The sequence below is a fragment of the Salmo trutta genome, chromosome 21 (genome assembly GCF_901001165.1).
Source record: "Salmo trutta chromosome 21, fSalTru1.1, whole genome shotgun sequence".
NCBI classification, from domain to species: domain Eukaryota; kingdom Metazoa; phylum Chordata; class Actinopteri; order Salmoniformes; family Salmonidae; genus Salmo; species Salmo trutta.
Window position 1 is genome coordinate 25,370,201 of NC_042977.1, and position 27,020 is coordinate 25,397,220.

Here is a 27,020-nt window from a genome sequence, read left to right on the forward strand (position 1 = left end):
TTATGTAAATTAGGTATTTCTGTTTGTTTATTCTTATAAATTTACAAACATTTCTAAAAAACAGTTTTTCCTTTGTCATTATGGGGTATTGTGTGTAGATTAATGAGGATAAAAAAATAATTTAATCAGTTTTAGAATAAGGCTGTAACGTAAAGAAATGTGAAAAAAGTCAAGGGGTCTGAATACTTTCCGGATGCGCTGTATAGGCTACAATATTGTTGTACACAAATAAAATGAATTTAGAAATTAACTGGCTACATTCTAACGATTCCCTGATACCCTGGAATACAAAAATCATATTTGTATATATATTTTTACATAAGAAGGACTGTAATTACACAACAAAACATTTCAGAACAATTAGTACGTATAGAGATATATTTAGTTTTCTGATTGTTTTTACCCATTTTCCTCTAAATGCATGTTTTACAGTTAATCTGAGCCACAATCAGATTCATAAAGTGGTCTCAAACCTGATTCACAAATTGGTCTCAAACCTGATGCATTCTGCATGTCATGACCAAGAGAAGCGATCTCCTCCAAGAGGTAGTCCACATCCTCTGTCTGTGTGGCTGGGTTGGAGAAGACACATCGGAAGAAGTTAACTTTGTCTCCGAGTGGCTGATAGCCAATCATGGCCATCCCCTGCTCCATCATCTTGGCTTTGATCTTTGGTGCCACCTTAGAAACCAAACAGTTATTTAGCTTTATAGAGTATGAACTGATGTCATAATGTGCTGGTGCTAGTAATGAATGATTACAGATACAGAATCTACAGCATCTAATGGATAAAGAACTGAAAAGGTTGAATTAAGACACATCTAATATATCACTAACATTAGAGATCCAAGGTGTAGCATTACCTCATGGAGTCTCCTGTTCCTCTCAGGACCTGGTGGCATGTTCCTCAGACTTGGTGGGATGTACCAGAAGCACACATTGCTGTGTTCAGGCTGCATTGGGATGTATCACAGATAAAAGGCTAACAACGATTCATCTCACTGAGGAATTATTCAATAACTACAAGGGACTTTAAAAAACGGACTTACTTTGCTTTTGAAGACGAGTTCAAAGTCTGGTCTTTGTTTAAGTTTGTCGAATAAGTGCTCAGCATTTTCCAAACATTTATTGACCTGTGATCCAAAGCCTTCTGAACCCTGAGAAGAGAAATATATATAGTATATATATAAAAAACACTATAAATGTATCAAGGTGGGAATGAAATTAGTTTTATTTGCCATTTGATAAATAAATAAATATATAAATCCATGTGAGTATGTTACATACCTTGGCCTTCCACATGAGCCAGAGCTTGAAGACATCAACATGCCTGCCACACTGAATGGTCTTGTCTCCGGTGTCATAAGAGGTGTCGTAGTGTTTGTCAGTTTGGAAAAGGTATTCAGCACACATCTGATTGCAGTCTTTCAAGAGGCCCTGCTAGTGAGAAACCAGTAATTCCATTATGTGTGTGTGTCTCTGTGTGTGTGTGTGTGTGTGTGTGTGTGTGTGTGTGTGTGTGTGTGTGTGTGTGTGTGTGTGTGTGTGTGTGTGTGTGTGTGTGTGTGTGTGTGTGTGTGTGTGTGTGTGTGTGTGTGTGTGCATGTAATGGTAATCTTGATGATGAATCTTTTAAATTCATAGCTTTAGACTACACACCCTTTTCTTCACCAGTATGGCTGAGCATTGCAGCGGAGCACCCATCATTTTATGAGGGTTCCAAGTCACAGACCAGGCTCTGTAATAAACATAATTCAAATAGACCTGCATGTAAGATCCAATCAAGGCAGAACTGTTGAGGGTCAATTCCATTTCAATTGTGAATGGAAACAGTACCCCCCCCCAAATGTAATTGATCCTGGCTGTACGGTAGAGTGAAATTCAGAAATCTATTATCCTTTTGGAGAGCTGTAGATTTTGGGTGTCCTCAAGTCTCTGTTCTCTCTGGTTACTGTACCTACCGTTCAATCCCTTGTAGTTTCACACGGTGCCGCTTGGACATCAACAGTCCTCCGCCCCAGGCTGCCTGTTAAGAAATAAAGAGAATTTAACTCTAAATACAATCTTATCTTTACATATAACAAATTCTTATGGGGACGGTTTCCCAGACACAAATTATGCTTAGTACTGGACTAAAAAGCATGCCCAATTAAAATATGTCAGAAATAAGGCTAAATCTGTGTCCGGTAAACCATGATGGATAGATGGATGTTATAAGGTAAATACATCAACATGCAGCCAGAGTCCATGGCTCTCACAGATGTCTGCGATGGCATTGAGAGGATCAAAGGCTCCGTACACAGTGGTGCCTGCTGTGGCATTGACGTAGAATGGGACACAACCCTGAAGAGAGAGAGAGAGAGAGAGTGATGACAAGAATCATGATGAGTGTATTGACCTGTTCCTGTGAAATAGTCCCTGCCAACACACTGGAGCTCTGGTAGCTCATTTTAGGCACCAGACAATGCTGTTGACTGGTAAACAGAAATTCTGATTTGAGCGTATTCTGTTGGGGGTATCTGTTTCATCCTAATTTGACTAAATCCTTCACTGGCTGAAAATACTGTGTACAGGTAAGCTTACATGTATTTAATTCACAAAGCCCTTTATACCTCAGTTTGGCAAGAGCAGACTCATTCATCCATTACCTGATCTTTGGCAGTAATGATACTTGACTCCAATTCTGCAGGGATCATCTTTCCCCTTGAAGAGTAAAAAAACAACATCACCCATTTAGCTCTGATGATATTGTCAACATTCACAATCAACAAATGCAAATCACTCTCCCCTCCTTGCTTACCGGTCATTACATTTCACCACCACAACATTTTCACTTCCTATCCCAAGGACTGCTGCAGATTTCTTGACTGAATAATGACTCTAGAGTAGGGGAAAAGTATTTGTCAGTACATGGTTATAGATAATATGAATAAGCATGACCTAACATGAATACTGGTGATGCGTACATGTGCTGATGTGAAGAGGATTAGCCTGGGCAGAGCAGTCATCCCTTTGGTCTTCACTTCAGGGAAGAAGTGGTATCTGGCCAGTAGTACACTGTACAGATTGGACATGGTCCCACCTGAGGAAATATATACATTTTTATTTTATTTTTATTTAACCTTTATTTAACTAGGCAAGTCAGTTAAGAACAAATTGTTATTTACAATGACGGTCTACCAAAAGGCAAAAGGCCTCATGTGGGGATGGGGGCTGGGATTAAAAATAAATTAAATAAAAATATAGGGCAAAACACACATCACGACAAGAGAGACAATACAACACACCATAAAGAGAGACCTAAGACGACAACAGCACGGCAGCAACACATGACAACACAGCATGGTAGCAACACAACATGACAACAACATGGTAGCAACACAACATGGCAGCAGCACAACACGGTAGAAGCACATAACAGGGTACAAACATTCTTGGGCACAGACAACAGCACAAAGGGCAAGAAGGTAGACTACAATACATCACGCAAAGCAGCCACAACTGTCAGTACCTTTAACAGAATGTGATTGGCAGAATGGGTGTTGTACAGTAGTTCTTCCTGTAAAAGTTGCGCCATACTGCTGCATACCTTGCGGGCTGCCGCAGAATTCTATGGCACGTTATTTCATTGTCAGCCATTGTTACCATTAATGCTAGTTAGTGCTAGTTTGACCACCAGAGGGCATCTTTGAAAAGCATTTGATAGTCTTCAATATTGTCTGTACTAGAGAATTGAAAGCAATTGTAATCTGAATAAAGGCCAAAATAATATTTATAAAGGCCAACATATTTATTTCTGTTTTTAGAGGGAGAGAAACCAAAAGCCCAGCGTGCCTATTTTTTGGACAAGGACATCCCGGCCGGCCAAACCCTCCCTTAACCCAGACGACGCTGGGCCAATTGTGCGCCGCCCTATGGGACTCCCAATCACGGTCGGATGTGAATGGAGGATGAGGGCTGCAGTAGATATCTCAGATAGGGGGGAGTGAGGCCTAAGAGGGTTTTATAAATAAGCAACAACCAGTGGGTCTTGCGACTGGTATACAGAGATGACCAGTTTACAGAAGAGTATAGAGTGCAGTGATGTGTCCTATAAGGAGCATTGGTGGCAAATCTGATGGCCAAATGGTAAAGTACATCTTGCCGCTCGAGAGCACCCTTACTTGCCGATTTATAAATTACGTCTCCATAATCTAGCATGGGTAGGATGATCATCTGAATCAGGGTTAGTTTGGCAGCTGGGGTGAAAGAGGAGCGATTACGATAGAGGAAATCAAGTCTAGATTTAATTTTAGCCTGCAGCTTTGATATGTGCTGAGAGAAGGACAGTGTACCATCTAGCCATACTCCCAAGTACTTGTATGAGGTGACTACCTCAAGCTCTAAACCCTCAGAGGTAGTAGTCACACCTGTGGTGAGGGGCATTCTTCTTACCAAACCACAAGGTACAAGGTACTCTCTTCGTTCGCTGGACTTTATCCTGCTAACTGTTCCAAATGTCCAAACTGAATTTGGTAAAATGGCTTTTATGTACTCTGCGCCATCGTCTTGGAACGCCTTACAAAATACTTTTAAACTGGAAGAACTTGTCCCGATTGGTATTTTTAAATCACTGATGAATGATCTTGAGACTGATTCCCTGACCTGTCAATGTTTTTAATTTGCTGTTTTTGATTTTGTTATACTCTTGTGAATTCTATGGTTTTTACTAGATTACTTGTAGTTTTTCATGTTGTTTGTCTGTAATTTTTGCAATGACTTTGTGCTGCCTATCTTGGCCAGGACGCTGTTGAAAAATAAATTTTAAATCTCAATGACACCTTCCTGGTTAAATAAAGGTTTAATAATAATAATAAATAAGGGCAGAGAAATCTTGTTGGACACTAAGAAAGCTTTGTTGTAGAGTGTTTAACACAAAATCCGGGGAGGGGCCAGTATAAGATTGTATAATCTGCATATAAATAAAGGACTAACTGTGGCTGTTTCAAGCAATGGGAAACTCCCCAGAGAGGAGAGACAGGTTAAAAAGGTCAGAGATAGGCTTGGCGATTATAGGGGCAGCAATCTTAAAGAAGAAAGGGTCTAAACCATCTGACCCAGATGTTTTTTTGGGGTGAAGTTTAAGGAGCTCCTTTAGCATCTCGGATTCAATGACCGCCTGCAGGGAGATACTTTGTAGCGGGGCAGGGGAAAAGAGGGAGGGACATCGGGGCTAGTCACATTAGTGGGAGATGAGGAAATGTTTGACGGGCAAGGAGGCATGCCTGAGTCAAATACGAATCCGGCCTTAATGAAGTTGTGATTAAAGAGCTCAGCCATGTGCTTCTTGTCAGTAACAACCACATCATCAACTTTAAGGGACATGGGCAGCTGTGAGGAGGAGGGTTTATTCTCCAGGTCTTTAACCGTTTTCCTGAACTTCTTGGGGTTAGACCCACAGAGAGAGAACTGCTCCTTAAAGTAACTAACATTGGCCTTCCGAATAGCCTGAGTGTACTTATTTCTCATTTGCCTGAACGAGAGCCAGTCAGCCTGAGTATGCATGTGCTGAGCCTTTCACCAAATGCAGTTCTTGATGTGGAGTAACTCTGCAAGATCATGGTCAAACCAGGGGCTGAACCTGTTTCTAATTGTCTTTATGTGGGAGTGTTTGTTAACAATATCACTGAAGATATCAAAAAAGAAGGTCCAAGCTTCTTCGACAGAGGGAATCAAGCTGATTCTGTACCAATTTACAGAGGCCAGGTCATGAAGGAAGGCTTGCTCATTAAAGTGTTTTAGCAAGCTGTCACAGGCGTCAAAATGAGTAGACCAAGGTGCAGCGTGGAATATGTTCATCTTGATGTTTAATGAAAGAATGAACACTTACAAATTAAACAAAAATGACAGCAGACAGTTCCATCAGGTACTCACAAATAAACGGAAAACAACTACCCACAAAACCCAAAGGAAAAACAGGCTGCCTAAGTATGGTTCCTAATCAGAGACAACGATAGACAGCTGCCTCTGGTTAGGAACCATACTCGGCCCAACACAAAGAAATACAAAACATAGAATGACCACCCCACACCCTGACCTAACCACATAGAGAAACAAACCCTCTCTCTCAGGTCAGGGCGTGACACAAGCGTCTATGACAAATCAGGACAGGACGTTTCACTGAGCAGCCATTACGAACCCAGGCTGTTAAACAGTGATCACTAAGGTCATTACAGAAAATACCAGACTGGTACTTATCAGGATTATTTGTGAGGATAACATCGAGGAGAGTAGCCTTTTCTGGGTGTTTGGAGTCATACCTTGTGGGATTGGTAATTATCTGAGAGAGATTTAGAGAGTCTAATTGCTTTAGGACTTGGTCAGGTGGTTTAAGCATGTCCCAGTTTAGGTCACCTAGCAGGACAAATTCAGACTTAGTGTAAGGGGCCAGGAGAGAGCTTAGGGCAGGTAGGGTACAGGCCGGTGCTGATGGAGGATGATAACACCCAGCAACAGTCAACGAAGAGCTATTTGAAAGTTTAATGCTTAAAACCAGCAAATAAAATTGTTTGGGGACAGACTTGGTGGAGACAACCGAGCACTGAAGTTGATTTTCGGTAAAGATTGCCACTCCCCCACCTATGGAAGATCTGTCTTGCCGAAATAGGTTATAAACAGAAAGGTTAACATCAATATTCAAAACACTCTTTCTTAATCAAGTCTCAGTAATGACCAACACATCTGGATTGGAGCTGTGAACCCACCCTTTCAATTGATCCATTTTAGGTAATAAGCTTTTTCTTTTTTAAATGTAATCTTTATTTAACTAGGCAAGTCAGTTAAGAACAAATTCTTATTTACAATGACAGCCTAGAAACAATGGGTTAACTGCCTTGTTCAGGGGCAGAACGACAGATTTTTACCTTGTCAGCTCAGGGATTCGATCTAGCAACCACTCGGTTACTGGCCCAATGCGCTAACCACTAGGCTACCTGCCGCCCCAAAAGCTTCTAGTGTTAACGTGCAGAAAACCCAGGCTTTTACGAGAGCTGAAATCAGTGAAGCAGATATCAGAGCACAAGTCAGAATTGTGGCTAGCAAAAGTATGGGCCAGGGTGTACATGCACATTTCCAAATATCATCAACAGTAATACAATCAAGGCACGGCAGAGGACAGGGAAAACTCTGCATTGTTGATTTATTACATTTGAATATGCATTAGATGGCAACAGGATCATATTATACAGCAATTTTATCAGGTAGCATGAATACAAAGCCGGCGAGAGGTGGTTAGAATAGGATGGGGCCAAAAGTCTGTGTAACCAATAGAGAGTACTGTATTATAGGTGGATATCTCACTAAGAGATTGTCTTAAACTTAGAATTTCATTGAACTTCATAACACCTAAACAATATATCCAAAATTAAGAGGACAAAATTAACCAATTCAATAAAAGTAACAAGGGTAAATGTAACAAAGTGTATGTGTGTCATTGGCTACATTGTTTGTATTGATAGTAAGGTCAGAATGCAGCTAACACTGTACCTGGACAGAAAACACCATCCCCCTCTTCCTCTGACCAACCCACAATCTCCTGCATCTTCCTCAGTAGAACCTCCTCCATCAGAATGAACACTGGGGACACTTCATATGTAAACCTAGAAAAAATGTTTTACACTTTAACTCATATTGCAGAATGACATTTACCGGAGGACAGATCACACCATAGGCCATACACTCTTCGAAAAAAAGGTGCTACCTTGGACCTAAAAGGGTTCTTCGGCTGTACCTCTTTTTTGTACATTTCCCCCCTGGGTGCACGTTTAGTTTTTTGCCCTAGCACTACACAGCTGACTCAAATAATTAAAGCTTGATGATGAGTTTTTTTGGTTGCTTCCAATTGGCTCATTCATTCCTCCTCCTCTCCCTTGTAACTATTCCCCAGGTCGTTGCTGTAAATGAGAATATGTTCTCAGTCAACTTACCTGGTAAAATAAGGGTTAAATAAAAAGGAATGTAAATGTTACATGTTTGTGTTGGCGGTAGACGTCAGCCATTCCCCGGCTAGACCGATGACATCCAGCCCTGATGACAGCTGATTGAAGAAGCGTGGGTGACCTGGGGACAGATGAAGACATTCTGGAACATTCTACTAATCTATAATGTCTATGATATCTATAATGTCAGTCATTCCCATGGCCAGAACCAATGACATACTGGTACATGGAGTATGGGGGGTAACTGTACACATATTTGTACTGGACCGTTCGGTACTGGGACTTCGGTTCCCGAATGAACACATAAAAAACCACACAAAAAAACACTAGGCCTACAGTATAAGCTTAGAGTAAATCTGAGCTGAAAAAAACATTTCAGGGTATTCTGTTAAAACAAATAGAGCATATGCACATGTAATAAAAATTCAAATATTAATTGGCAAATTACATACAGTCCTTTTGCAGCCAGTAACTAGATCTGTATGATGGAGAGTGGTTGGGTTGATAAACAAGGAGGATTCTACATCATCGTTTAAGAACATTTTGACTTCCCAGTAGATTACAACAGCAATGGACAGAGAGAATATGTCGACACTGATCAACAAGAATAGCCCATGTAGCTGTCGACACCTCAAACATGTTGACACATTTATGCCGACACAGACGTAAAACTAACCTTAACCCCTAACCCAGCATTTCCCAAACTCAGTCCTCGGGACCCCAATGGGTGCACGTTTTGGTTTTTCCCCAAACCCTACACAGTTGATTAACATTATCAAAGCTTGATGATTAGTTGATTATTTGAATCAGCTGTGTAGTGCAAAAACCAAAACGTGCACCCCTTGGGGTTTGGAAAACCCTGCCCTAACCCTAGCCTAGCTAACGTTATCCACCTAGCTAACGTTAGCATTAGTGACGTAGCTAACCTTAGCCACAACAAATTGGAATTCATAACATATCATACGTTTTTCAAATTTGTGAAATATTGTACGCAATTCGTAACTTATTGTACGAATAGAAATTCATAACATATACAAATTGTAATTCGCAACATATCATACCAAATGGATGATGGACATCCACAAATGAATACATACCATGTGAAACTTAACATATCATACCAAATGGATGATGGACATCCACAAATGAATACATACCATGTGAAACTTAACATATCATACTAATTGGAATGTCCCAGATTTAAATGTAATATCTACTCCTGAGTCCAGGTTGGCCTACATCACCCCCAAAACGAAAAAAAAAACAGCACAACTTCGTCTCTCCTCTGCAATAGGGGAGAGTTGTCTATCAGTTTTTTTGCTGCTTTGGGGAGGGTTGTGTGATTTTTTTATTGGACACAGAGGAGGGTAGTGAGTTTTTTCCCCCTGGTTTACATTCTCTCTTTTGCATATAGAATTTCTTCCAATCTATCCATATTTCCTCATCTGCTTGCATGCGCCTCCCCTATATCAAGGTGTTTAATACATCCCTTATGCAATATGCTTTTCCGTGCGCTAACTTTTCTTATAAACTAGGTGGTTTGAGCCCTGAAAACTGATATACCACAGATATGACAAAACATAACTTTTTACTGTTCTAATTACCTTGGTAACCAGTTTATAATAGCATTAAGGCACCTCTGGGGTTTATGGCCAATATACTGTACCACGTTGCGTTGTGCTTATGAACAACCCTTAGCCGGGGTATATTGGCCATATACCACACCCCCTCGGGCCTTATTGGTTAACTATACCACAGGTCAATATACAGCCGAAATGTCAACCCTGCCGTCTCTCTTCTCAGAGTGACAATAATGGTAGGTGGATCGTTTGTCCAGATCTGCAATAGGCTAACTAGCAATCATAGCACACATAAAAGCATTCAAAGCTGCATCAATTTTCAATATGAATCCACAAGAACAAATAGGAATAGCTGAGGAGAGGCCAAGTGCATCAATGCGCATGAAAGAACAGTGGTAGCCTGATTACCAACGACATTGAGACAGACTACAGGGAGGAGGTGAGGGCCCTGGTGGAGTGGTGCCAGGAAAATAACATCTCCTTCAATGTCACCAAAACAAAGGAGCTGATCATGGACTTCAGGAGACAGCAGAGGGAACACGCCCCCATCCACATCGATGGGGCCGCAGTGGAGAGGTGAAAAGCTCCTTGGGGTACACATCACTGACAAACTGAAATGGTCCACCCACACAGACAGTGTGGTGAAGAAGGCGCAACAGCGCCTCTTCAACCTCAGGAGGCTGAAGAAAGTTGTCATGGCCCCTAAGACCCTCACAAACTTTTACAGATGCACCATTGGAATATATCACCACCTAGTATGGCCCTCCAGGACATCTACAGCACCCGTTGTCACAGGAAGGCCAAGAAGATCATTAAGGACCTCAGTCACCCGAGCCACGGCCTGTTCACCACGCTACCCTCCAGAAGGCGAGGTCAGTACAGCTGCATCAAAGCTGGGACCGAGAGACTGAAAAACAGCTTTTATCTCAAGGCCATCAGACTATTAAATAGCACCACTTGCCTTCGCCGGCCTCCGGCCTCCGGCCAGTACCCCTAGTCACTGTCACTAGCCGGCTACCACCCGGTTACTCTAACATGCACCTTAGAGGCTGTTGCCCTATGTACAGTACATAGTCATGGAACACTGGCACTTTAATAATGTTTGACAGAACACTGTGTACTCAGTTGTTGTGTATTGTTAGATATTACTGCACTGTTGGAGCTAGGAGCACAAGCATTTCACTACACCCACAGTAACATCTGCTAAATATGTGTATGCGACCAATACAATTTGATTTGATCTTGTTTAGGGACAATAAAATTATCTTACCTAGACTAGCCTACAACACCACAATGCAATGAATAATTGCATTATTGTTTTCAAGTGAGTACAAAATTCTATTCTTGGCTGTAGTGAAATCTTTGAATAACGTGCAAAAGCCCTGTGATATGAATGTTTCTTTACGTTTGGATAAGTTGTGGGGCTACTCTCGACAGTGTATAAGGTCTGGAAAGGCACAGTAGCAGGCCAGTATGGCTGTATTTTTACTTCTGATTCTGATATGTGCGATCTGATCCAGATCATTATTCTCCCAAGTTGTCCTATAATAATGTGGCCATATAGACGAGTTGGCTGATAATGTCACGAAAACTATGTTCGCTTCCATGGGGGAGAAGTCAGCCTGTTGTGATTCTGTTGTTGTGATTCTGGGTTGCCAGATTGCTAGCAAGAATGACAAGAAACTGCCATGTGAGGAAATGTAAGTGGCTCATTTTCAACTTGTTTCAACTTGTGTTTTGACTGATTTCACATGAATGCTAATATGGCAAAAATTTGCCAGATAGTTAACCGCCAACTGTAACAATGTATTTGAGCGACAACAAGTGGTTATTGCGCAAATGTATGTATGTTTTCAATAAACATTGGAGACAAAATATAGCTTACATATAGCTTACAACCAGGCACAATGTTTTAATCTGATTAGGCTACTTCAAAAGTCTCCTGTAGGCATGTGCAAGTTTGTCCAAAATATAATTCTAGCATCCTCAAAATGGCTTGACGTTAACCAGGTTTCCATCCTTTTAATGTGAGTAAAGTACATGCTGGATAAAGCATTTCATGACCAGCCTGATGTAAACAGCTAGCTAATTTGTTGGTAAACTTTCCAAATGTCAACAAAACAAAATACACTTAACAAGGTGGGATATTTTTGTGTCTGTAAAAGGAATTATGCAAGAAATGGTAGTAGAAAAGCTTTAATGCTCAAATATTGATATAATAACCATCATATCCAGGGGTTGCGTTAGAGTACAGAAATCTGCATTTTAAACCATTTCACCTGCGTTTTATATTGAAAGTCAAGAGTGTTTCTTTTGCTTCAATAGAGTGACCAGGGACGTGCAACTATAGTTTTCCTTCACAGAAAATACATTAGCCCAACACATTCTGCAGAAAATAGCTTCATTTTCATCAGCCGACAACAGAAATGCAACACTATTTGGCTAACAGCCAAGTAAATTAGCTTACAATGAAAATTCAAGGTCTTTTGAGCAAAAACTATGCACGGCCATCATATTTCTAATGTTTATCATAGATGGAATGTAGCCAGCTACACTTCCTAATGTTTTGTTTGAAATTATTTTTTTACCAGAGGAACACAGAGAAAAGCAGCTACACATCAGTCAGAGTGTATTTGTAGATGGCTTGAGAGAAATGGTAGCAGAAGGTGAATGTGAATGTTAAACTTTTGTTGCACACATATCCAGATGATGCTTCGTACCATTTTGCGCATTGATGCTATATGTGTGGTCAAGGCGTGAGAAGCATTTTAGACCTGCGTTTACAAAACGCAGCAACATATTTCTTATGCGTTTCGTTTTTTTCAGCGTAAAAAAAGCTGAATTCTGCGTTAACGCAACCCCTGATATCGAAGTAAACTTTGAGTCGTGAGATGATGTGTTCTGTCCTCTAGACTCCAGGAAGCAGACAGTTTATTAGGCTACAGATGAAATGGTGAAAGTGCACCTGATGAGCTTGATGCTCCTTTCAGTAGATATCGAACTGTCCCTGACGAACTTCTCCCTCTCGCACCCATTTCAGCAAACAGGTGGTACCCGCTCTATATAAGCAAGCTAAAGCCAAAGTTGTCAATGAATTGGCCAATGCACCCTGGGTTGCACTTATTACAGATTGATGGACCTTCAGGTCTACAGAGAGCTACTTAACAGGGACAGCCCATCACATTACCCCAGAGTGGGAAATGAGAAGTACCTGCGCTGCAGACGTGACCCCTTTAAGAGTGTCACACAAGTCTGCATATTTTTCTCTTTTTAAGAAAACATTACAGCATAGGCCTATAAAATGTCTGAGCCATGTTTACATATTAATTTCGCAGGCATATTGCACTTTATTTTAATGGTGTTGTTGATGAGTAATCATGTGTTTTCATTAAAGACAATACAACAAGTGTTAGTATTCCTGATTGTGCTGTCATCAAGCATTATGACTCATGATCATCTGGAATCAGGAGTACCAATACTTTGTATTTTCTTAAATAAACAAAAAGGAACTACATTAACTGTTGGCATTTCATTTTCTCGCTGTACCGGAACTGAACAATAACCCCAAAACTGCAATATGTACTGAACCTTGGGCTTTGGGCTTGGGCTTGAACCTTGGGCTTGAACCTTGGGCTTGAACCTTGGGCTTGAACCGTTACACCCCTAATGGAGTATGTTTGGCAAAATAGTCGACAGCTCTTACGGTACCTGTTTTGACTCCATACTTCAAGGTGTCCCTGCAGTCGACCAGGAGTTGTTCCAGGTTCTCGGGCTGGTCTGGGAGCTCCAGACTGAAGCCCTCCAGGCCCTCTCTGAGTTGGTGAGGGTGGTGGAAGTCCAGGACTTTGGAGCTCCGTCTGAACGACTTGCAGACATAGCTGAGGAGAATGTTCACCAGCTCTTGGAAGAAATCTTTGGTTGTGTCCTCACCACTGAGAGCAGGGAGTAGATCTAAACATAAAGGGACACGGTCAGGGCTCTAAATGAACTTTTTTAATTGGTAGTCAGTGCTCATCTTTAAATAATTAAGAGCATCAAAAAGTATTTAGGAGCACCATAAAAAGGTATTGATTTCAATTGATTTAGCCTATAGGCCTGAGAGCACATCCAGGAGCAGCTTTTCTTTTTTCCAGTGCCATCTTAAAGCATACTGGTGGTCGAGTTACCAGGTTGTTAGTCAGCTAGGTAACATGACTGGACAAGGTTGTTTGTTATCTAACAGTTAGCGGCCCGCTAGTAGTTTAAAAAGGTCCAGAACACATGTATTTAAAGAAAAATATATTTGTTCTGGTAATATGATTCATGTTAGGCTAGCTAATGCTAAAGCGGCCCACAAGACCCTACAGGTATTAGTCAAAGCTTATGAATATTATATGTGAATTTCCATATATCAATTACACTACCAAAAGGGTTGAATTGTTCAGCAACATGTGCAGTGAATGCTAACATGGCTTTTGTGGTGAAAGGTACATAATGCATTTATTTTAATCTCGCTATCAGGCCCCTGTATGCTGTGACATGAGCCTGGATGGTGACACATCTTCTTCAAGCTGCCTGACTGAACACTGGGGCCTTCAGTGGTACCAGAAGCAAGGGCCTTACCTGGGAATACAGCAACAGTCTCTCTTTCTCTGTCTCACAGCCATTCTGTCAACATGTATTGTATTAACTACTCAAATTCATGCAAACTGCAGACGCAAGCACTGACTTACACTGAGTATACAAAACATTCCTTATACTGAGTTGCACCCTCATTTGCCCTCAGAACAGCCTCATTTTGTCAGGGCATAGACTCTACAAGGTGTTGATGCTGACCCATGTTGACTCCAATGCTTCTCACAGTTGTGTCAAGTTGGCTGGATGTCCTTTTGGTGGTAGACCATTCTTGATGCACACGGGAAACTGCTGAGCGTGCAAACCCAGCAGCGTTGCAGTTCTTGATACACTCAAACCAGTGCACCTGGCACCGACTACCATACTCCGTTCAAAGGCAGTTACATCTTTTGTTTTGCCCATTCACCCTCTGAATGGCACATATACGCAATCCATGTCCCAATTGTTTCAAGGCTTAAAAATCCTTCTTTAATCTGCCTCCTCTTCATCTACACTGATTGAAGTGGATTTAACAAGAGACATCAATAAGGGATCATAGCTTAACCTGGATTCACCTGGTCAGTCTGTCAAGGACAGAGCAGATGTTCTTAATATTTTGTACACTCAGTGTATATTTGGCATTGTGTTTTAGGTTATTGTCCTGCTGAAAGGTGAATCTGTCTACCAGTGTCTGTTGGAAAGCAGACTGAACCAGGTTTTCCTCTATATTCAACATGTCCCATTCTTTAATCTTGTCTGGAATATGTATTTTAGTTGACACCCCAATGATGTGTCTGATATACACTGAACAAAAATGTAAAAGCAACATGTAAAGTGTTGGTCCCATGTTCCATTAGCTGAAAAAAAAGATCCCAGAAATTGAACTGTAAAATCAGTTCAATTAGTAAAATCTTTGAAATTGTTCCATGTTGTATTTATATTTTTGTTCAGTGCATTCGGAAAGTATTCAGACCCCTTCCCTTTTCCCAAATGTTGTTACGTTACAGCCCTATTCTAAAATAGATAAAAAAATGTATTCCTCATCAATCTACACACAATACCTAATAATGATAATGTGGTGAAAAACAGATCTGGGGAAGGGTACCAAAACATTTCTGCAGCATTGAAGTTCCCCAACAACACAGTGGCCTCCATCATTCTTAAATGGAAGAAGTTTGGAACCACCAAGAATCTTCCTAGAGCTGGCCACCCGGCCAAACTGAGCAATCAGGGGGAGAAGGGCCTTGGTCAGGGAGGTGACCAAGAACCCAATGGTCACTCTGACATATCTCCAGAGTTCCTCCGTGGAGATGGTAGAACCTTTCAGAAGGACAACGATCTCTGCAGCACTCCACCAATCAGTCCTTTATGGTAGAGTAGCCAGACGGAAGCCACTCCTCAGCAAATGGCCCGCTTGGAGTTTGCCAAAAGGCTAAGGTTCCTTTATAAACAAGATTCTCTGGTCTGATAAAACCAAGACTGAACTCAAAGTACAGTGGTGATGAAAACCTGCTCCAGAGAGCTCAGGACCTCAGACTGGGGTGAAGCTTCACCTTCCAACAGGATAATGACCCTAAGCACACAGCCAAGACAACGCAGAAGTGATTTCGGGACAAGTCTCTGAATGTCCTTGAGTGGCCCAGCCAGAGCCTGGACTTGAACCCGATCGAAGATCTCTGGAGAGACCTGAAAATAGGTGTGCAGTGACGCTCCCCATCCAACTTGACAGAGCTTGAGAGAATATGCAGAGAAGAATGGGAGAAACTACTCAAATACAGGTGTGCCAAGCTTGTAGCGTCATACCCAGAAACACTTGAGGCTATAATCGCTGCCGAAGGTGCGTCGACAAAGTACTGAGTAAAGGGTTTACTTAAGTAAATGTGATATTTCAGTTTTTTTTATTTTTATAAATATGCTAAAAATAGATATTTTTTAAACTATTTTCGCTTTGTCATTATGGGGTATTGTGTGTAGATTGATGGTAAAAAATGTTTTTAATACATTTTAAAATAAGGCTGTAACATAGCAAAATGTCGAAAAAGTCAAGGGGTCTGAATTCTTTCCAAATGCACTTTATCAGATTAATAAATATGTGTACTACTTATTAGTATTTTTTTTCTAAAAGATTAGTCTTTTTTTCCCACTTAACCCCTAAACTCGACAATGTTAGCCACCTAGCTAACGTTAGCCACAACAAATTGGTATTTGTAACATATCATACGTATTGGAAATTTGTAACATATTGTACAAATTGTAATTCGTAACATATCACAAATTAATACCATACTAAATTGAGGGAGACAGACTTACGTTTACTATGTTTTGTCTACTTCTGCGTGTGTACAGGAACACAATTCCCAGGGAGGATAGACAGTATTACTGATGACTGTATCAGTAATGTGTTTTGAGACCCTCCCTTAGTCATATTCTCACGGGGCAGAAATCTCAGAGATCAATTGGTAAACTCTGATTTACCACCACAAAATACCCCCACACAACATCTCCTTGAGCCTCTACCGGATGGAAACTACAAGTGTAATTGCAGCACTCAATGCAATGGCACTTACAAATGTAGATCCTTCAAACATCCTCAAACAGGGAAACAGATCACAATCAAAGGTGTTATCACGTGCGCCACTAAGGCAGTTATTTATCTTAGAACTTGTCCTTGTGGTAAAAATTATGAGGGCAAAACGAAGCGTGAACTAAAAGTACGAATCTCTGAGCATTGTAGCACCATTGTAATGAACACAATGGGAGACAGCGAGCTGGTTTCAAGCGTAGGGCGCAGCAGGTGTTTATTGTAAAGGACCACAGGAGGAGGCAGGTAGCTGGGTCCAGGGGCAGGCAGAAGGTCATACACAGAGGGTCCAAAAAGGCAAAAGTACAGGCAGGGAAAAGGCTAGTAACGTCATCCGGGAGATCAGGCAATAGGTTGATCCGATAGGCTAAAGTACAGGCAGGTAATAGGCAAAAGGCGTTGTTAGTGAGGCAGGCAAAAACTATCATACACGAGAGGATTAAATTACGGGAAAACCAGCGCTTCGAATAGAAGTGTGTCACAAAACAAACAATACCTCACAATGATGGGGTGCAAAGAACTGAACTAAATAGTGTGTGATAATAACATACAGGTGTGTGAACAGGTGATCAGACTTAAGGTGATTGGGATCTGGAGAGTGAGCTGCGTTCAGGGGATCTATGTGTTTGCGAGTGTGAGTTGGAAGCAGACTTTACAATACACCCCCCCCCCCCCCCCCCCTCCCTCCCACGGGTGTCTCTTAAAGGCTTAAGAAGCTGAGCAGAGGGCCTCTCCCAGGGACGTGGAGCTGGGCGGTCGGGACGGTTACAGTGGAAAGCCAGGATCATGTCCTGGGTGGGGACCCAGGACCATTCAGTGGGTCCGTACCCCTCCCAATCAACCACTCAGACGCACAGTTCCGGGCTCTGCCTCCCATGGGAACACTAGGGTTGGTATCCGAGGACACACTGAAAAGGAGTGAGATGGAGAGAGGAATGCACTAGGGAGTTCTGTGCGTATTCGGCCCAGGCTAGATAGCAACTCCACTCGTGTGGTTGGTGGTTGCAGTGTTGACGAAGTTACTTCCCTATTTCCTGATTCAAGCGTTCTGTCTACCCGTTGGTTTGGGGATGGTATCCGGAGGCTGATGGAGACCCCCAGTTGGTTGCAGAAGGCTCGCCACAACCTGGAGACTAACTGGAGTCTCCGATCCGAAACGGTGTCTTCTGGGATCCCATACAGATACGAAACACCTGTTGGAACATGCACTCAGCCATTTCTATGGCATTAGGTAGATGCGGAAGGGGGATGAGTCGGGGATGAGTCTTGGAGAACCAGTCCACTACAACTAAAATAGTGAAGCCTGAAGTGTCTGGCAGATCAGTGAGGAAATCCATGGCAATGTGGGACCATGGTCTGTGTGGTGTAGGTAAATGTTCGAGCTTACCGGTAGGTAGTTAGCGAAGGCTCTTTGCCCATTCACAGACGGGACAGGAAAAAACATAATCTTGGACGTCTGCTGTTAGGGATGACCACCAGAAATTGCGTTTCAGTAGCTCCGTGGTCCGGGTGATCCCGGGACCAGAACTCAGCGAGGTATGGCACCACTGCATTAGTTGGGGGTCTGACGGATGCCGGAACACAGGTCTTGCCTGCAGGGGTGCCGGGAGGTGCTGGATTGTACGTTTGGGCCCGTTAAGCACGGCTGTGACTTTGCCTTCGTCCAGGTTGACCCCTCCTGGTGTCAACACGAAACCTAGGAAGGTTACCATAGTAACGTGAAAGGTGCTCTTCTCAGCCTTGACATAAAGATGGTGGTCCTGTAGCCATTGGAGGACCCGTTGCACGTGTTGTACGGGTTCTGCAATGGAATGAGAGTAGATGAAGATATCGTCAATGTACACGATGAGGAACTGGTTGATCATGTCGTGGAAAACTTCATTCATGAAGGACCGGAAGACTTTGGGAGCATTGGTGAGACCGTAGGGCATAACCAGGTATTCGTAGTGACCCCTAGTGGTGATGAACACCGTCTTCCACTCATCCCCACTTCGGATATGGACCAGGTTGTAAGCCCTAAGTAGGTCCAGTTTGGAGTAGATGGTAGCCTGTCCAACTTGTTCTAGTGCGGCTGGAATCAGAGGGAAGCGATTCTTGATGGTAAGGTCAACGAGGGGTCGGTAATCTATGAAGGGACGGAGACTACCATCCTTTTTTTTCACAAAAAAAAACTGATGCAGCCGGAGACATGGATAGACAGATGAATCCCATGTCAAGGGTCTCTTCTATATAGGTTCCCATAGCCTCATTCTCTGGGATGGACAAGGGATAGATCCGACCCTTAGGGGGCGATGCCCCAGGAAGGAGGTCGATTGCGCAGTCCTCCGGGCAATGAGGGGGCGGAATGGATGCCTTTTTCTTGCTGAAGACACTTTGGAACTGGGCATATACAGGTGGGTTGGAATGGCAGACTCCGATCCTTCTATAGAGGTGGCTCGGCAGGGTAGATTGAAGCAGTTCTTAAAAACAGGCGGGAGACCATGACAGCAGTTCCCCTTGCCTCCATGAAATGGCAGGGTCGTGAAGGCTTAGCCAGGGGTGACCGAGGATGAGAGGTTCTTTAGGTGAAGACAACACCATTAACTAAATGATTGAAGGGGGCCAATCTGAAGGGTGATACTTGCGGTCATGCGAGTCACAAGACCAGTTCTGAGGGGATGTCCGTCCAGCGCATTATCATTATCATAACGGGAGGATTAACAGGGATTAGTTTGACTCTTAACTGTTGTGCCAATTGTTCATAAATGAAATTACCTGCAGCCCCCAAGTCCACTAGTCCCTCCACAAACCGAGTGACCCCATTAGCAGAAAGAAGAGCCGGGATACCAAACTGCCTTTTGGTAATATTCAAAAACGTAGAGGTGCTTACCCGGATGGAAGTGGAGGTGTTGTGGTCACCCCAAGTGGGGGGAGGGGGGGGGGCGAATGGGACAACTATTGAGTAGATGGTTACTCTCTCCACAATAGAGGCACAGGTTTTCACGTAACCTCTGATGTCTCTTGGCAGGCGTGAGAGGGGCGCAGCCGAGTTGCATGGGTTCGGGGCTATTAGACCGTGGTGGACGAGAGAAGGGTGTGGAAGACTCACAGGCCATGGGCGACTATATAGGTCTGCGGTCCACCAGTAGGTTGCCAATGGATAGGGACATCCGGATGTATTGGTTTAGGTCCATTAAATCTTTAGGCCAGTTCTGTCTGTAACTTCCGATTAAGACCCCTCCGGTAGACTGTAAGGAGAGCTGGTTCACTCCATCCACTGCCAGCAGCCATGGTGCGGAACTCAAGGGCATACTCAGTGGTGGAGCGACGGCCCTGTCGCAGCTCACATAACAGGTCCCCGGTGTGACGACCTGAAACTGAATGGTCGAACACCTTGAAGAGGGCGTGGAAACGTGATTCAAAGGACAGATCAGAACTTTGAGCGGCCCATAGGGCTGTGACCCAATCCAGAGCTTTGCCTGTGAGTAGGGAGATTACGAAGTCCACCCTGTCTTTGTCAGAGGTGAAGTCAGCGGGGTGATGGTCTATGTACAGGTTACATTGCATGAGAAATCCTTGACATTTCCCTGGGGAGCCGTATTTATTAGGCATGGATATGGGGGAGATGAACGAGAGGAGGCTGTGGCACCTGATATTGGTGATGCAGGAATGGTCTGGCAAAGGAGGTCGCAGAGATCATCGATTCGTTCCTCCTGTCGGGCTAGACGTAGCTGCAGCTCCGCTGAATCCATTTTGTAATGAACACGATGGGAGACAGAGAGCTGGTTTCAAGCGCAGGGCGAAGCAGGTGTTTACTGTAAAGGACCACAGGAGGAGACAGGTACCTGGGTCCAGGAGCAGGCAGAAGGTCATACACAGGGGTCCAAAAAGGCAAAAGTACAGGCAGGGAAAAGGCTAGAAATGTCATCCGGGAGATCAGGCAATAGGTTGATAACAGGAAATCCGATAGGCTAAAGTACAGTCAAGGAATAGGCAATAGGCGTCGTTAGTGAGGCAGGCAAAAACTATCATACACAGGAGAATTAAATTACGGGAAAACCAGCGCTTCGAATAGAAGTGTGTCACAAAACAAACAATACCTCACAATGATGGGGTGCAAAGAACTGAACTAACTAGTGTGTGATAATGACATACAGGTGTGTGAACAGTTGATCAGAATTCAGGTGATTGGGATCTATGTGTTTGAGAGTGTGAGCTGGAAAGTGGGCTGGAAAGTGAGCTGCGTTCAGGGGATCTACATGTTTGAGAGTGTGAGTTGGAAGCAGACATTACAAGAATTATGTGCCACAACTTTATTTTGTCCCTTCGTTATATCAGCATCGAACACGTCCCCCTCCCTAGGAGAAGGGATGACCTTGACAATTTATTGTTAAAACGAGAGGCCGTTTGGACTTTTCATTTAATTTGCTATCCATTGTAAATAATGTCTGTAGGCCTATGTAGCCAAATTGTATCTATGATCATATGTTATCCATTCATGCTTTAAATAATCAACCAATAAAATCAAGCCACAGCCGGACTGTGTGTGTCCTTTCAAACTATATAAACTATTATAAACTGGGTGGTTCGAGTCCTGAATGATGATTGGCTGACAGCCGTGGTAGAGCAGACCGTATATCGTGGGTATAACAAAACATTTATTTTTACTGTTCTAATTACATTGGTAACCAGTTTATAATAGCAATAAGGCACCTTGAGGGTTTGTGGCGTTGCGTTGTGCCTAAGAACAGCACTTAACCGTGGTATATTGGCCATATACCACACCCCCACGGGCCTTATTGCTTAAGTGACCTGCAGTGTTTGTCAATATACCCTGAAGAAGACAGCTTGGCTGTCGAAACGTTGGTTATTAAATTATTGCATCTGAGCTCCTAGAGTATGCGGCTATCCTTTTTTTTCAAGTGTTCTACTCCACTAGCCAGCACCTCGCCTAAACAGGTGTACATTTCTTTCACCTTCAGGATAGAAAGCCAGACCATGTTGATCTTGTATGTGTCTTCTACATCTGCATTGTTTGCTGTTTGGGGTTTTAGGCTGGGTTTCTGTATAGCACTTTGTGACATCGGCTGATGTAAAAAAGGTTTTATAAATACATTTTATTGACATGTGTCCCAAATGGCATCCTAGTCCCCACACTGCTCTACCTTTGACCCTATGGGCCCTAGTCAAAAGTATGGCACTCTATAGGGAAAAAGGTCCCATTTGAGACAGACCTTGAGTGCAGTATAACTGATGAAAAGGCTAGCAGCAGTAGCTTTCATCAGCCTCATAATGCAGCTTTTGTTGGCCTGGCTTTACCTTTGTTGTATATGCAGCTGAAGTCCTTGGGTATGCAGGTGTTGTCACTTGTTTGTGGAGAGTTGATATTGTCAGAGGAGCTTCTCTGTTTACTCTCTGCCAAAATCTGCCCACCAGGTGTAGATTTTTCTGTGATGCTTTCTGGAACAAATAAACGGAGAGTACATGATGATCCGACACCAATATTAACATATCTACTGTATATTGTCATGAAGAATTCTTTGAATTTTGAATTTTGCCTGTAAAGTAGAGACCGAAGATCGAAGAAAAGCGTACTAGTGAGGTGGGGTGTGAGGGCAGTGTGGGAAGAAGCATCTTAGTAATTTATTGTAATTCTAATAAGAATAAAATGTCACCCGTATATTCATTGATTGAAACTATGTAAGCAACAGTAAACTCAGGCCATGTAATCAGGAGCAAAGTTTTGTGTGTAACCCAGTCTGCCCGTTTTGAAGGATCAGAATGGCCAGGGCCAGGTCAGAGAAATGAACAGACTGTCAAAAGATTGTGAGTCTGGCCTGGAGGGACGATTGTGTGCAGGCAGTTAGTAGATACAAACTTAACAAAATCAATTGCAACACATTATTAAAACTAAAAAGTAGTCTGACTTGTTCTTTGTCTCCACTCAACAATATCAAGCAAATACAGAGTACCCAACAAGATCACATGTGGCATATGTTATTTACATACCATGTGTACCATGTGAGTACAAAATATTGTTCAAATAGATTGATATGCTAACACAAATACGATTTCTTATTCATAGATATCATAAGAAACTTGTAAACTTGTAAAAAAATAGCCTAAAGCCTTATCTCAGGGTTTACTGCTTTACCTGAGCGAATGTCTCAAAACACACACAAAAAATCACATCATGACATAACTGACATAACCCCATAGATATACCATAGAGATACCATAGAGATACCATAGAGATACCATAGATATACCATAGACATACTTCTAAATAATTGATATGCTCATTTGACTCTGACCTGGTAACTGCAAGTAATCCATAATGTGTCCACATATGATTCAGTGCTGGGATAGAAGTTTATCCAGTATCTCACTGTTCCACTGCTGCCCCTCCATGAGATACACCTGGAATGGTTTTGTGGAATATATACCCCTTGGAGGAACTAGGCGTGGTGGTGGGAGCATTATGACACAAGGGTATTCAACCTGAATGAAACGATGTTATTACAAAACCCTTTGAGAATGAGAGCCTCCCCAAAATGTTTCTGACAATCACTAGCTACCACATCAATTCATTATGATCTCTTCTATCTTTTTTTGTCCTTTTGTGTGTAATTATTTGGCTCAGAATATGTTTGTGTGTGCTACTCAACCTGCATACAGTACTCTGAAGGATCAAAAAGAGACTGTTGTGAATGTTTCCTTTGATCTGAAGACATGATTGGAATAATATATTAAAACTGGCAACTGGATTTATGTGACATTAAAATAATGATCATTGTTTGTGAGAGCATGTTTAAATGTCTAGCTCAATTTCTTTCTTGATACACATGGTTTTACTCATAGTAATGAATTACTTACTCTTGGAATGTTGGTAATATTTCTAGATTCTCATCTGAGAAGGGTGTTATTTGCATACAAGACATTATGGCGTTATCTATTATATTATGACGAGCACAGGCTTTAAAAAAAATTTTGGACAGGGTGCAATTAATATTTAAGATTAATAAAGTTGTTATTCATTTTAGAAGGATTAACACTGTATGTTTGTTCCCTATCTGTAATACACATGATTTCCAGGGTTCTGGTTGTGTGGGTTGATGTTCACTAGACTCGATGCTATATGTTAAACTCATATCTGTTGATAGGGATTGACACCAGACTGGAGGTCCAAGGACACTGTTGTAATTTGTGAAAGACTGATTCTTTAGCAACTGACAAAGTTGTTTTAACTTCCCGGTGCTGTGTAATTAGGATATAAGGGCGAAGGCCAAGTTAAACATTATTCTCTGCTCCTGTGCAGGATACTGTGCTCCCTGTTTGCAAACTTGTATTAAACCAGATTGATTTATGATTGACTGTATCCGTAACTGCATTTCTCTTTTGTTCACCTGAAAATTCATTTTTAAGCTTGGTGACGAGGATGGGATGTGAACAGCCAGGTGAGCGAATGGCTTTGGTCAAAAAATAAGAAAGATAAGGCTGAGAAGGCAGCTGTGTTGGGGTTATTTTCTGCTTATGCATCCTTATTTCGACGCCAAACCGCTCTGACTCCATTCGTCCTGTCCACAAGGCTGCTGGCTGCGCTTTGCTATCACCGAAATATCTTGAAGATTGCCCGTTATTTAGTTTGTGTAAGGACCCCAAAAAGCGGAGGCAGTGGGGGAACCTATTCAATTATGGAAATACTTTTTTAAAATGTTAAAAAACAATCTAGCTTTGTAGGTTAACTCAAGTGAGCTGCTAGATAGCTAGCTAGCTAACTTTACACCGTGTTTAGGTAAGTTAATTAAATGTCATCAGCTAGCTATCTTCCTATTAGCTAGCTATATTGATGTAATCATTCTAAATTAAAAACACAGTCTCCAAATGCATTTGTAGATAACAGCCATGGAACGTGGTGAAATTGCAGATTCAGCTGTCGGTAAAGGGAGGATGTAGGCTACTGGATAGGGCAGGTCGTTTTCTGGGAGGACGTTATGAAAAGATTCTCCAGTTCCAGTCCCTAGAGGGAGAAACTTTGAAGACTCAGAGAAAATAGGAACATAATATTCAGTGCTGTCTAACTTGAGTAACATTAAGCCTGTTTTCTGTCCTCAGATATGGAAAGCTGTGAAAGCCTGTTTGCAGATGAAGAGAGAGGTCCCAATGAATATCTAAGAGACTAGGGGTATGTCCTATATGTCGGCAGGTAGCCTAGTGGTTAGAGCTTCGGGCCAGTAACTGAAAGGTTGCTACATTGAATCCCCAGGCTGACAAGGTAAAAATCTGTCGTTCTGCCCCTGAACAAGGCAGTTAACCCACTGTTCCTAGGCTGTCATTGTAAATACGAATGTGTTCTTAACTGACTTGCCTAGTTAAATAAATACAAAAATGTGTTATACTGTATGTGTAGGCCTACCTATCTTAGCAAATGTAGTATACTAAAATACTGTTAAACATTAAACACAATGTATAAACCTATTAAAATTGGAGCAGGTCAACCCTGCTGGGTGTGCATGTTTCAGCTCAGCTGTAACATACCTGATTCAATTTATCAAATTGAATGAGTTGATAATTAAGTGTGCTATTGCTGGGCTGGAATGGAAGATCAGGGATGGTGGGTTTTTTCTTCTCCTGAAATGATGCTTTAGTAATAATAGCCTACTTGTTGTTGTTTACACTAAGCTATCTAATCCTACTCATATGAGTTATCTTATTTCTACATTTTGAAGTGTTGATTCTTTAAAGTGAAGTGTTTCAACTTGTTTTAATTGTTAAACTATTTTTCTAAAATGATCTAGTGTCACTGTTGATTAATCACATATCACAATCCTGCAATAAAGAGGGGAAGGGCTTCTGTCTCGAATGTGTCTGTTTCTGTGTTGTATTCTCAAATTAACATTTCCTTTTTGTCTAGTGGTAAGAGCTCCAGTTTTATTTGATTGTCAGTATATCAACTATGTGAATACATTTTGCAGCTTATTGCGTGCATCGCGAATGCAGCCATAGGTCTACAGTATGATAACATTACTGTTATTATTGGCATCCGTCTTCTGAAGCAGACAATAGCTAAACTCACACATTGTTTACATGTTGAGCTATATGCTCTCAATTATACCAGATTTTGTACATGCCTTTTAATTTAGGTACAGTATGAAAATAAGGAAACGGCAATTAGGCTACAGGAGATAAGCTTTACAGGTAACATTTGATGAGGTTCATTTTATTTCATTTCATTCAATTTATCATTTTTGGTAGCAAAATTATTGCAGTACCTATAGACAGTACATGGTTGCTCTATGCATCACTGACCCTGGATAAGCTAGCGACTGGGCTAACACAGCTAACCTTTAAGGTCAATAATATGCGTTATTTTATAAAAATGTTGTTGGCTTCATAATCATGAGAGAAATTGAACTAGCTGGTAGCTAGTTAGTTAGTTATACCTAGGTATATTACAAGATTAGCTAACTTCTCAAAACAAACCTCATTGTGGTTAGCTATTTGCCCCTCATGCTAGCCTTTACAGCCAAATACAATATCACTTCAGAAACTTCAACATTTTTAAAATTGAAAAGTGTGTACCATTTCTCCCCTCTTGCTGCTTTAGCTGCTCATCTCGAAATAACAGGGACATGTGTGAAAACCAGCGTGCTGCAAACGTTCTAAAATGTTTTGTTACCAGTGCTTGTTTTGTTGACATGTTTAGTCCTCACTGTTGCTCCTGCAGCACTAATCTGGTGAGCACCTTTGGAACTCCGCCCAAGCAATGCATTTGATTGGTTTGACGTTTTGTGAGGCGCCACTGATTTACATCAGGTTCTGACCTCTAGCTGATTTCTGCCATGGAACTTCCTCAGGCTTCCCGTGACGAGGCTACGGCATAGCTAGTCAACTGGAACTACTCACACATTTTTTTCTTCTCACAAATAAAATAAGTAGGCAAGAATTTACATTATTTTTCTGCATCATACCTGCCTAATTCTCACTTGAAACACTTTTTGTGTTTAATAGCCAAATTCTGGTAACATCTGATTCTGGGATGATCTGTTCTCGCAAGTTGTAGTCTATGACACTTGAGATTTAGATATTGTAATTATCTAGTAGTTTGGATGTAGTGAACTAGTGAATGTAGTGAAATACTGAACTACTTTTTCTAACTTTAGCGTATCTTAACTTCTTCCAGTGTGAAGTAATCGGTAGTGTCACGCCCTGACCTTAGAGAGCCATGCTTTTTACCTATTTGGTTAGGTCAGGGTGTGGGGTGGGGTGGGAATTCTATGCATTCTATTTCTTTGTTTTGGCCGAGTATGG

At 41.9% G+C, this 27,020-nt stretch overlaps 1 protein-coding gene across 3 annotated transcripts; it reads right to left on the reverse strand.

Moving 5' to 3' along the window:
• Nucleotides 1-365: 365 nt before the first annotated feature.
• gad3 (glutamate decarboxylase 3) lies at nt 366-26,408 on the reverse strand. 3 transcript variants are annotated; one of them, XM_029704903.1, is made up of 15 exons: nt 26,292-26,408; nt 22,029-22,169; nt 13,265-13,507; nt 8,007-8,097; nt 7,525-7,637; nt 2,967-3,082; nt 2,801-2,880; nt 2,649-2,703; nt 2,227-2,343; nt 1,962-2,026; nt 1,660-1,738; nt 1,288-1,440; nt 1,050-1,157; nt 864-953; nt 366-681 (listed from the first exon to the last, which is right to left on the reverse strand). In XM_029704903.1, exons 1-15 carry the CDS (start codon nt 26,341-26,343, stop codon nt 433-435), a joined length of 1,752 nt encoding a protein of 583 aa, XP_029560763.1. In that variant the 5' UTR covers nt 26,344-26,408; the 3' UTR covers nt 366-432. The 3 variants fall into 3 exon arrangements, with proteins under 3 accessions (XP_029560763.1, XP_029560764.1, XP_029560765.1); XM_029704904.1 differs by having other exon boundaries at nt 1,288-1,437; nt 26,292-26,406; XM_029704905.1 differs by lacking the exon at nt 26,292-26,408 and adding an exon at nt 23,024-23,258.
• Nucleotides 26,409-27,020: the final 612 nt, after the last annotated feature.